The 12510-nt window shown below is 31.8% G+C and overlaps 1 protein-coding gene and 1 pseudogene across 2 annotated transcripts; one reads left to right on the top strand and one right to left on the bottom strand.

Moving 5' to 3' along the window:
• Window positions 1-1800: 1800 nt before the first annotated feature.
• On the top strand, window positions 1801-4619 carry LOC105787158 (E3 ubiquitin-protein ligase CCNB1IP1 homolog; annotated as a pseudogene).
• Window positions 4620-5541: 922 nt separating this feature from the next.
• Window positions 5542-9774, bottom strand: LOC105776766 (NADH kinase). 2 transcript variants are annotated; one of them, XM_012599667.2, is made up of 5 exons: window positions 9545-9773; window positions 7359-7604; window positions 7110-7190; window positions 6310-6461; window positions 5542-6227 (listed from the first exon to the last, which is right to left on the bottom strand). In XM_012599667.2, exons 1-5 carry the CDS (start codon window positions 9635-9637, stop codon window positions 5864-5866), a joined length of 936 nt encoding a protein of 311 aa, XP_012455121.1. In that variant the 5' UTR covers window positions 9638-9773; the 3' UTR covers window positions 5542-5863. The 2 variants fall into 2 exon arrangements, with proteins under 2 accessions (XP_012455121.1, XP_052486079.1); XM_052630119.1 differs by lacking the exon at window positions 7110-7190 and having other exon boundaries at window positions 9545-9774.
• Between the last annotated feature and the right edge of the window lie 2736 nt (window positions 9775-12510).

Genomic DNA, 12510 nt, shown 5'->3' with positions numbered 1-12510 from the left:
TTGCTTCTCTTCATGGAAAATGAGATATATGGATTTTCGGTCTCCATTTTTTTAACAAGGTAACAAGCAACTTTGGTACCATTTCAAACTTTATTGTAGTAGACACCACAAATAAGCCAACACTCTCATAATTGTCCATTTAGCTCCAAAAAAGTTTAAAGTTTTTCAAGTACAAACAATTCAATCTCTTCGTTGCTCAAAATATCACAAAGATTTAATATTTAATTTCATAAAATCTTTACAAAAAGTTTTATAACAATAAAATTTAAAAGTCAAATAAGTAATTTTACCATAATGATGTTATGATAAACTGTGTTCATGTTCAAACGTTAAAGCAGCCAGGGAAAATTAGCAAGCTTTGAGCCTTTTACTTTCTAGGAGGAAGAGATTGAGAGATTTATATGGGGAGGATTTTTGGTAAAAACTAAAGAAGATGGGTGGGGTATTTATAGGGGACCTTGATACTCATTTGTTGAGTTTAAGAGTATTAAATATGTTGGTTGAGTCTAAGCGCAATAAATAACTAGCCAACGTTAATTGACCTGAACTCGATATCAATAGATGTTGCGGTTTCTGCACTAGATAATACTTTCTTCCTGATAGTTAGTGTATATATTCTATGAGAATTTAATAATATATTGATCTCGACATTCCTGGATGTTGAAATACCTTTAAAAACATATTCTAAGAAATAACTTCTATAATACCAATTATAGTACTTAATAAATAATTTTACTATATTCAAATACAAAATTAATAAACTCTTAGTAGAAATTTTAAATTTAAAAGTAGAATACATGTGCTTTTTTTTTTAATACTTAATTTTTTTACTACACCTCCACCGTCCTTTGAACTTGCTTGTGCAACATATATATTTTTGTAAACATACTTGGTAGGTCCTTCTATTATAAGGACGGGATCTAATTAGTCTTTTACTATTAAATGAATCAGTTTAATCTCTATACTATTAAAAGAATAAAATAAGATCAAATTTCAATAGACTTAACATTTACTATTTTAAAAATATTATTTATTATTTAACATGGTTATGTTTTTAAAGCTTTTTATGATTTTACAAGTGAAATATTTTGTTTGAAGTTGGAATGGAATTGAAAAAATAATAATTTTTATGTCATTTCTTAAACCGTAAATGTTAATTTTATTCAAATTTAACCTTATTTAATTCTTTTAATAATATAAAGATTAAATTGATCTATTTAATTGAAGGACTAATTTGATGAAGGGCCTCAAATTGCATTTTCCAGTTTTTGGAACCTTATGACCTAAATCGTCTTCTGATTTGGTTGAACATCACAGTATCCGAATGGGATTAAAGTATCGTTTTTGCTGATAAATTGAAATTTGAAGAAACTTTAGGGCTTTAAATTTTCCTTAAAACTTGATTGTTGATTATGGAAAGCTGATTATGAATTAGTTCCGAATTACATTTTCCTTCAAATTTCTTGTTTCTGTAGTAATTTAATTTCTGGTGCTTATGCAAATATAAATTTCAAATTACTAGTTTTTCCTTTTGGCCAGATTTCAATTTACTAATTTAGTTACTATTTGATTATCACTTTGGTAAGTCTTTAAATCGATTCTGCTATATTTATTCGCCCATTTTATTATTTTTATAGCGATTTCTTACTTTTAAAGAAGCAAATATGACAATCAAACATAGCATTAAATTCTATAGGATCTCGATTAACTCCATCAAGTCTTTCTTGTTGGGTTAAAGCTGTAGTAATCATGACTTGAAACTTGATAAAGGAGGGGTATATAGTAAAGAACCTCGTCCTGATGATTGCTTGTGATGTGCAAGTACAGTTTATGATTCGAGGACGAATACAATCAATTGAAATGAGATGCAGTGCTTGCCGGCGTGAATTAGAAGGACCAGCCATTTCCACTAACCTCTTGTGTATCCTAATGTGTTTCATCAAGTTGCTGTTGCAATTGTAGACATTTTATCCTTTATTTACGATCAAGAAACAGTTAATGCATTGCAAAGATTCCTTGACTTTGTAAATAGGCAAGGATGATGAAAGCAAGATCCATGGCAATGATGCAGTATGCCCCGTTTGTGATCAAGTTCTTTCTAAGAGGTAAGGATTTTATCTAGCGGAAGTTGGTCATTGTAATGCTTTCCAGAATTTTGGTTTTCTAATCCAAGGAAATAGAATTGGTTGCTTATCTGGAAATAGAGGTCTGCCAAAGAATTTTCTTTCCTGTTTTCAGTACTTTGTTGTTATATCTTATTAATTTGAATTCTACTTGCCTAATCTGGGAATTTTGATTCTCAGTCTGATATCAACCCAAATGATGAATGGATAAAGGTAAGCAAACGATTCACTTGGATTATTGTACACAGCTTGTTGTACTGATTAAAATATTTCTCCTGTAAAATCTGCACAATGCTCTAGTTTTCCATTGCCTTCTATCGTGCTGCTGCTTTATTATTCGTCTACTCGTTATTTTTATTGCTAACATGATGTGTTTATTGCAGAAGGCAATGGCTGGTGTGCCTCCACCGATATGTATCCTTTATAGTAAGGACCATGCAATCATGTGCTATTTTTATTTTGAAATCTCGTATCAGACAGTAGAAACTTGAGAGCTACCAAAACAAAATGAGAAGAGGATTTCATTAGTTTTTGTAATGTTTTGTTTCATCTGAAAGATTTTACAACCAAGAGAGAGAGAGAATGGAGTCTGATCAACGAGAAAATAACCTTTTAGGCATGCATTTCCTTAATGAATTTATTGCTGAAGGGTGCATACAGACGTATGATGTTTTACATTAGGCAAAAGGAATTAGAAATTCAGTACAAGATGAAGAGAATAGCTCTGTGCTGGCAAAAATGCGAGGCAATGCAAGAAAAGTTCTCAGAGAAACTGGAGCAGGTGCATACTGCTTATCAAAATTTGGGCAAGAGGTGTCAGATGATAGAGCAAGAAATTGAGAGTCTGTCAAAGGAGAAACAAGAGCTCCAAGAAAAGTTCTCTGAGAATTCAAGGCCAGTCTATATTTTTTTCTTCTACCATGTTAGTTCTTTTGGCCAAAGCTTAGTTTATACTTCTTGCACCCTGCTAACACCAAATATCCTAATTTCAGATAGAAGAGAAAGGTTGATGAAATGTATGATCCATTGAGGAGCAAGTACCAATCACTGAAACGGTCAACCATCCAACATGCAAACAATTTCCATGCCAGAAATGAGCCTGATTCATTCACAAATCCAACTACTAACATGATGGATAGCAGAGGTCCTATTCGAAAGGGTAATCACATTCTTTTGTTAACTTCTGGTAATAACAAAACTGCCTACCTTGTGTCAAGTGCTAAAATAAAACATTGAACAAGCTGAAAAACCCTCTACTAAAAGCCTTTAAATAGTAAATATTTTTTCTTGGTTCTGGCTATCATGATTTCATTTGTAGGTCATTTTTGCCTTAATTATCCCCCTATCCAGTTAACTTATATGTTGCAGATTGATCTATTTTTTCTCCTAGAACTCCAGGGCCTCGAGAGGATGTATGGCCAGCGAGACAGAACAGTTCAGCCTCTAGTCCTTTTTGACATATCAAGTGGCTCACCAGCAATGCAAGCTGATATTCCGGTTGTTATGTCAGTACCACAAATTGAACGAAGCACATTGGTTTTTTTTTTTTCTTTGCCTACTTGCATAGTAACTGTACGAATGAAGTTGCTGCCGACATGAACATAGAAGTAGAATTTGCTGGAAATGTAGTGGTTAATGTAAACTTCACCTTCCAAATTAATTTTTTTGTTTGCCACAAAGAGGGCAATTAAACCATGCTCTAAACCCTAGCGAATTAATGTATCTATAAATATTGGGTGGGGAGCAAGGACATGAAAAAGGAAAAAGACCATTAGTACCCCCATTGTCATTGCCAAATAATCTTTTCAGAATTGCCGGTTTCAGTCTTTGATGGAGCTTGTAAGATAGAGGACATTATAGCAGCACTTATTTGAGGTCAATTTGAAGCAATTTGTAGTGTTTTGATGAGTGCTAAGATCTTTTTGTTTGATGAATTATGTGGCTAAGCTTTACAGACTGTTTTTCTCATACCATGATGAAAAGAAAATATCCAACATTTGGACATTCTATAAAAATCTGTAATGAGAGTTTTGTTCTTCCTTATATCAAGAATATAGCTGGAAACTACTGGCAGATTAAGACGCCATTGATATTGTTGAGAAGAAAAGAACTTAATCTAATCATAACATCGTAGGTGTAGTCTAAAAATGAATTTTTTGATAAGGAAATTAATGATAAATTATTATCCATATGCAAAATATCTAGAAGGAGCCCCTTTTGCATGAAATACTCCCCAAGTCTTTTTGCATGGAATTTTCTGAGGGCCCTCGGTTTAGGAAGTGTTTTGGGGAGTGACAATGTCACATCATGTGTTTTCTTAATTAACATTTGTTTTTGTGGCTAGTGTTTACTCTGACTGATTGAGAAATGTTTGTGTGAGGGTCATAGATTTGTCGTCTTTCTAGGAGTCTGGTCTCCGACATGAGAAACCTCTGCTTGTGGCAAAGATTGTTTTCTGTTTGGGTTGATGACAAGAAGTTGGATTTTGTGCTTTGATTAGTAACCACAAGATTGAGACAAAGACAGTCTAAAATATCATAAGTTGGAGCCACCTAATTGCCAAAAAAGCAAAAAGGGTTGTTGCCCTTAAAATATCTCCTAACATGTTAGGATTGCTAAATATATATCAGCCTTGAGTTTTTATTTCTATTTAAACTATTTTATGACACTTTAGGATCAAGACAAAAAGATCTATTAAAACAATTTATATAGTAAATTTCATGATGACCCATTACTAAATATGAAGTGGGTTGAATTGTAAAAGAAGATATTATACCTTAGGATAAACCTAAATAAAACCATTAATCCCTCAACTCATTCATTTTAGACTTGTTTCTGTTCATACATTCATCTTCAAACAGTAAACTTCGACCTCCTTTGTACCAAGAAAAAATGTCAGGAAATTGTAAATATACTACCAACATTTTTAGATTACAGATTGAGTTCTTGCTAAAATCTCCTACATAAAACGTAAAGATTGATTCAACAATAAACTTGCTCTATGCTACTTCCTCTTAGAGGAGATCAGTGTCTGATACAATAGAAAACACAGACCAAATAATTTTGCATTTGAAAGGTGAATCATACAACTGGAACAAAATCGACCAGTAAATGTTGAGGGAAAAAAAAAGGGTTTTCAAGTTGTGGCAAGGTGTGTTACTCACGTGAAGAGGCTATTAAGTTGGGGTACATAATGGAAACATAACCCGTTTTGCAGGGTGATGTATACTTCTTCTGTTCTATTCCCTCTAAAGCTAGACTTATATATTCACCAATGTTTAATATCCACAAGGCAGAGAGGGGAAGAATGAATGTAAAAAAGTACTCAAAGTTTATCTTTATTTTTGCATAATATGGACTCCACAGATGTTACAGCTACAAAGATTCAACATCAAAGTACCACCAAAATGTCTGACAGTTCAGCCAATTAACATTCACATTTATCTATTTTACTCAAAGACACGACTGAATATGATATCAACGTCAAGTCATTAGCTTGGCTCCACATGCTAACATACAGTTTTCATTTAAAGCGATAGCCGTAGAGTATTACCCTATAATACTCGAACTCGGTGGACATTTGTAGCTTTCAAAGAAGAAAAGATTTGAATTTTCTATGTGGAAAATGAAAGATTGGTTCTCTACATGTCTCTTTCGTATTTACAAGAGCTATGAACTAGTCATGGCTCAAAAATGTTAATTTTTTTCGGATGAACATTTGCCAGCTCTTTACAAGAGTTCTATGTTGATAAATGAGGCAAGACAACTTGCAAAACTGGGGCCTTGGAAGATATTTCTATGGTGTCCCCATTTTGGATAGTGTGGAAAACATGAGAGCCATCAAAATATACGAAACCCTCTTTAGAAAACCATGAAGCATCCATTGACTGATCTGACTTGATTAAACCATGCATTAAGCGAGAAATGGCTGGTCCCTGTGAAATAGGCTCTCTTACCATATATTGAAGATCCCTAGATAAAATAGGCATTGGAAATCCTCCCGCTGAGTGCATGGCAGCTGTTGATCCTGCCGCAGTTGAGATTCTGAGACCACTTGATCGACAATTCACTAATGGTGAACATGTTTCGTCATCCCCTCTAATTCTGCCAATACATAAAAGGAAGATTTTAAGGCATGTAGCATTATGTTTAAATGCATATTGACTTATGCGTAAAAATTCCTTACTTGAATGAGAACCGGGAAACAGTTGCAGGACAAGGGTGAGCAATCAAGATATCATTAAGAGCACATGTAGGCAGAACTTTTGAGTTTACAGATACTGATATCCTTGACAACTTCGAAGGAACTATCTGATCCTCTAGAAAGCCATCTAGCACCTGAAATAAATGTTAAATATCTATAATTACCTTAACAAGCTTCATTGTAACAGCATGCCTTATCCCATATATAATTCGTGAAAGAACCAAGCTGTAGAATTCCAGCAAAACCTAATCATGCTAAAAACACAAGGGAATTCCAGTAGACATGCTTTGCATAGCAATATGGTAAAGCTTAAATTAGCATGTTAAAAATTGGACTGGTAATCGAACTAGTCAAACCACTAGTTCCCGGTTTAATCGGTCTAACCGCTGGTCTAGCAATAACCAATAAACAATTGAAAATTTCATAAATATTAAAGATTATAAACCGGTTCAACAGTCAACCACCGGTTTTTTGTCCTAGTTTCTGGTTTTTTACCGGTTTTGAACAGTTCAATCAAAGTCCGGTTCAATCCCTTTGTCTGGACCAGTATACCAGCCGGTTCCTGGTACAACTGGTCTGAACGGCTGGTTTGGTTCCAACTACACTGATATAAGATCAGAACTTGGTCCCATTTAACTTCTTAAACTGTCAAGTTTTAAGTAAGAGGCTTATTCTCAAACTTAAACATAAAATTTACTCCTTTTCAAACGTCAACAACTGATGTGATATCCCTCCAAATATGTTAATTTCCTTTTTTACACTGTATATATATACATCCTTACTTGCTCGAAGTTTTTTACTGTTGCTGCACATAAATAGCCAGTGCTTCTAGTAGCATCAAACTCATTGCTGAATTTTTCAACCTAAAAAAAAAAAAATATATATATATATATATATAAATAAACAAAAGAATAAATGGCATCTCCAACTAAGATGTATTCAATATAAAAAAAATTGATAACATCATCAAGAGAATTTTAAAATTGGTCTAAAGGAGAAAATTCAATGCTTGGCCAGAGAAATGAACTAACCTCTTCGGCTTGTGTAGGATCAGAATTAACTCCTAGAACTGGAACTGAGTCATCCAAGAAATGGCTGGCCTGCAAAAGAGTACCGTCACCACCAACTGTAACAACCAAATCCACATTATGAATTGGTTGTGATAAATTGTTACGAAATATGGGTTTCCAGTCAATTGGCTTCTGCTGTAAAATTTTCTGACAAACGTTTATGGCCTCTTTGTGCACCTTACGCCTATTATCAATATAATGGAAAATCTGTGACAATACAAAGAGAAAAATTGAGAGTAAATAAGAATAAATTAATTCTAGTGGGAGGATAGAGAGAAGAAGTAAATAGAACAATGATTATAACTCATGTCCTAAAGCTTTCTTTTTTGATAGTGCTTGTTCATACTTCTGGATGAATACCACAAGTACTGAATATGCGTACAAGTCCTTTATTTTATTTTTTGTTTTGAGGTGGGGGAATGGAGCACCAAGAAAACACTAATCTTGAAGGTCACTTTGTCAGCCATGAGCATAGGATCTAAAAGAAATGGTCGCAACCTAACAAGAAACAACATGATACAGGGCGTGTATGTGCCACAATACTGTCAAGGTACACACAGGACATGTATGATAATTATGGATGAAACAGAAATGTGTTAAACAGGAAGTAAATTAATTTAATTTACATTACATTCTAATGCAAAGCAAAGTTTCAAAGGCTTCATGAGATCATAAGCCTATTATACCAATGGGAAGGTGTCCTGGAAAGAGTTAGTAATTACAGACATTAGTAGAAATTAGTTGAAACCAAAAGAATCTAAAAGAGAGAATGTTTCCACAAACATGTTGGAGGTCCATTGGTTTGGCAGGGTAGGTAGGCAAAAAGGATAAGCATGTTCTATGTGTGAGGCCTGCAGTTTCACTCTTCAAAAAGAGTAACCATAATTACTTTTGGAACTGTATTTTCTATATTTTGTATTATCAGATTTGTCTTCTCATGGAAACCAGAATGGGTCAACTTGGTGGAACCAGTAAAGATTACGGGGATCAACAAAAAATCAGACAAAATTCAACATGCTCAAGGGTTAATGCGTAGACAAGAATCAGGGTTTATAAAATTTCAAAAACCTCGTGGTATGGTTTCATGATTGTTAAAATCTAAGCGCAAAGATGTCAAGTCAAATTTCTCATTTCTGCTGAAAACCTATCCAACAATTAAGCCACTAAAATCTAGGTACCATGCAAGAACAGACAGGGCTGCACCATTAAAATAAGCTGATAATGTCACTCGTTCATCATGACACAAGGGTAATGGTAACCATACATCAAAATATACGTTGAGAGAATAATGGAAATGATGTAGAAGATTTGAAACCTGTAATTAAGTGTAAAATATAAGATTGGACCTAATAACAATCATCTTAGAGGCAGAGAACAAGCTACTGATATTCTTATTAATGGTAAATGTAACTCACTTAGCTGTTAAAAAAATCATTTATAACCCCTCCCACCCATTTTTATATGGAAAGATAATTAATAACACTAAGAAAAGAGAACCGATAGCTGAGCAATGAGCAAAAAAGCAGAGTAAGAGTAGACTTTGAAGACAATTTCAAGCTCACAGAGCTTTAAAACTTTAGAGTACATATCCTGTATTCCTGGTCATCAATGAAAACCCAAGGAAAGAAGCCTAGTTCAAGTGAAAGAAAGCCTTCTAATCATGTTTACAGCACTAATTTTAACATAAAAGCTATGTGTTGTGTTAAAAATTCTAGAAAGGCAAGCAAAATTACTGTGAAAAAAAAAAAAAACCTTGATAATAACTAGCCAATAATAAACAGCACAAGGCAGAACAGTCCACGTTTTATTCCTTGAAATCCAATCTAAAAATCTTTGTCGTATTGAAAAAAACAATAAACATATGATCCTAATTCCTTGTCATAAACATCGTAGTAGCATCTAAAGCATTGAAAAAAAAAAAAGAGCTCAAGTTTAGCCAACAGGGGAACTACAATGAATGCAACCGAAAAATAAGGCAAACCCAACAGGGGAAACATCTGCAATATTAAATATAAAAAATGTAAAATAAATATAACGTGTTATTTGACATTTCATCAAACACCATGAATGCTAATGTAAAAAGAAAAAAAGAAGCATATATACTGAAGAAGTGAAAATAATGTTGGGTTTTTCATTTATAAAATTACCTGAGGATTGGTGAAGCGAGAAACCGCGTTTGATTGAGTAACTTGGTAGACATCAAATGGTTTCAAGAGCAATAGAAGTTTTCTTCTTGCCATGTTTTCTGTGTCAAAGAAGAAAGCTTTGTTGGCTGTTCGGAAATGTGGAGAGAGCAAGCAGGGAAAGGGATCAATGGCTAGGCAGTTAGCCCAATCCAGGAAAGCCGGACCCAATATTTTGGCAGGCTTAAGAGCGGGATTCGGGCACCAGTTTTATCTGTCCTAGACGAGTTTAGAAATAAGGGCAAATGTTCATTGTTGACCAAGTCGTATTAACGCATTTTATTATTATTTTTTATCAGGGTTCGAAATGAGAGCTTAAATTCATTCATATTATTTTTTAAAAAAAATTGATAATTTAAGCTCATTTTAAATTCATCCATATTATTTACTTTTTAAAATAAAAATATATTTATATTATTTTAATTTAATATTTAATAATTCTATATATTTTATTCATTAGAATTATGGATAACCTACACCATTAGTCACTAAATTATGGTTAAATTTTTGTTTTGACCATTAAACTAAAAAGAGTTAAAATTTGGTTATTAAGCTTTTCAAAATTATTTTTTGTCATTAAGTGACACTTTTTAGTTAGTATAATAACAATTTTAGTCTTCAACTTTTATATTTTTGTCAATTTAACCATTTTCTATATAAAATTATAAAAATAAAATTATTTTTAAAAATTCTATATAAAAGTTATAAAAAGTAAAATCTCGAAAATGTTATTGTTGAAGAACTAATATATATGAGAAATAAAGAAAATTTTCAAAATCTAATAAAAAACTAAAATTAAAAAAATAGATCATTACATGTTTTCTCAATGTTTCTAAATTAAATTAGTAATATCTTCAAGTCTAGTTTTATGCTCCTAAAAAATCCAAAACTAATCTTACAAAGGGTTGTGAAATCGAATTTTATGCCATTTTAACAAAAAAAAAACAAATATACCACAAAATTTTCTTTTCAGGTTCAAGTCAAATTTTCAATTCATTTAAATTATTTTTCAAAAATTAAATTGTACAAACAAATTATATTTTAAAAATTTTCTTTCTTTATAACAAAAAGTTGTGTCAAGAAACAAAAGAGGTAAAAACAAAGAACCAATATTTTTCTATTTTTTTAAGAATGGGTATTAAATATTTCTAAATAGATAATATGGAGAGGAAATTTGGAGGGTTTAAAATAAATTCCTCTCATTTTCCTTCATTTTATCTATTTTTACAATTTTATCTATTATTATTTTGATTTTAATTTTATAATTTTCTAAAATTTCAAAAATAATATTTCAAATTTTATCATTTTATATATAATTAAGATCAAATTGGCGTAAAGTATAAATTTTGAGTACTAAAATTGTTTTATATCAACTAAAAAATGCCACCTTAACGAAGAAGTGACAAAAATAATTTCAAAAATTTAGTTAACATTTTTAGTTAAGTGACCAAAACAAAATTCATCCATAGTTTAATGACTAATGATGTAGTTTACCCAAATTTTATATATAGTCATCTTAAAATTTTTAATTTTTACATTATAGTAGTATTATAGATTTAATTTTAAAATGTTTATATTCAGCGAACATGCTTATTAGCAAAAACTTATTGAATCCATCATTTGAGCTCATAATAAATTAAAAGTTGCTCCTGCTACTCAGCTTAGAGCCTTGAGCATTGTATAAGGACGTGTTGTAGGGTAACCCATTACCTTCTCGGTGAAATTGTCATAACATGGGCATTCTTCTTAGCAAGAATTATTGCAGTAGGATAATAGCTAGGAGGATTTGAAAAGCATTATGGCATTAAGATTTCCAAAGTTTAGCCAAGGATTAGCTCAAGACCCCACTACTTGTCGTATTTGGTTTAGTATTGCTACTACGCATGACTTTGAGAGTCATGATGATCGTATTATAAATTATATAATATATAAAAATAGCAAAATATAAAATATTAAAAAATTTAAAAAAAATGGGGTTGGGCAGGGCTAAGCTCAAGCTTGAGCATTTAAGGTTCAAGCTTCAAGCCTGAGCTCGACCCATATTTTAAATGAACTTAATTTTTTTGTCTAAACTCATTTTTTAGGCCTAATATTTTTGCCCAAATCCTCTTAAATTTTAGACTGGCTTTCAAGCTTGGATGAGTAACTCAGCTCGTAAATAGGTCTAGTAAATAGTCTTCTAAAATATTCATTAATATTTTCACTTGCTATAATTTTCCTTAATATTTTTTTGATTCCATTCTTTTTTCTAAAGTGACATAGCATATCAAAATCTCTCATTGTTACTTTTTTTTAGATACCTAAACCTTTGAAGTTCTCTTATAATTATTTCTATATTTAAGTACTTGAACCTATTCTGGAGTTTTCTAATCAATTACATGCTTGACCTCTTTTTGGGTGCTTCCCCCTACAATACGATTATTTTGAATGTTTGCTCTTCTCTTTTTATGATTATTTTTATATTTGAAATTGATTAGTCTTCCGTGTTTTAGTTGTGGATTAGATTACTTTTTCTCTTTTTTTGCAATAATAGGTTGTCCTACTAGGATATCAATTAGTACAAGAGCATTTTCAATCATGGTAGTCAGTACTGTATCGATACCAACATGTAGATACCGTCTTGATCCTAAAAATGGTACCATGTAGTCAATTTTCCATACCAATCAAATTTTGACGTGTTTTGAGTATTTTGCTTGTTTTGGTCAATAACGGTATGTCTTGGCTTGTGCTAGTTTGTATAAATTTTTGACATTTTAAACCAACTTTTATTTTTTTTATTTTAACCATTTAAATTTTTCTATAATTACATTTAAAAATTAGATTGCAAATATATATACATATATAAAATATTTGGAAACATCGATAAACAAGAAAGGATGCATCAAAATATACCAGTACCAATAAAAATGATATTTGACAAAAACGATATT

This window comes from Gossypium raimondii, chromosome 1 (genome assembly GCF_025698545.1).
Source record: "Gossypium raimondii isolate GPD5lz chromosome 1, ASM2569854v1, whole genome shotgun sequence".
Taxonomy (NCBI): domain Eukaryota; kingdom Viridiplantae; phylum Streptophyta; class Magnoliopsida; order Malvales; family Malvaceae; genus Gossypium; species Gossypium raimondii.
The sequence above is the reverse complement of the archived record's forward strand: the minus strand, read 5'-3'. Positions and strand labels throughout refer to the sequence as shown.

Bases quoted from the DNA above. Each gene is read 5' to 3' on its own strand.
- LOC105776766 (XM_012599667.2), bottom strand. From the start codon at position 9,637: ATGGCAAGAAGAAAACTTCTATTGCTCTTGAAACCATTTGATGTCTAC. The intron at 7,191-7,358 runs GTTAGTTCATTT...TTTTTTTTTTAG, and splicing joins ATCCTACACAAGCCGAAGAG to GTTGAAAAATTCAGCAATGA. The intron at 6,228-6,309 runs GTAAGGAATTTT...ATGTATTGGCAG, and splicing joins GTTTCCCGGTTCTCATTCAA to AATTAGAGGGGATGACGAAA.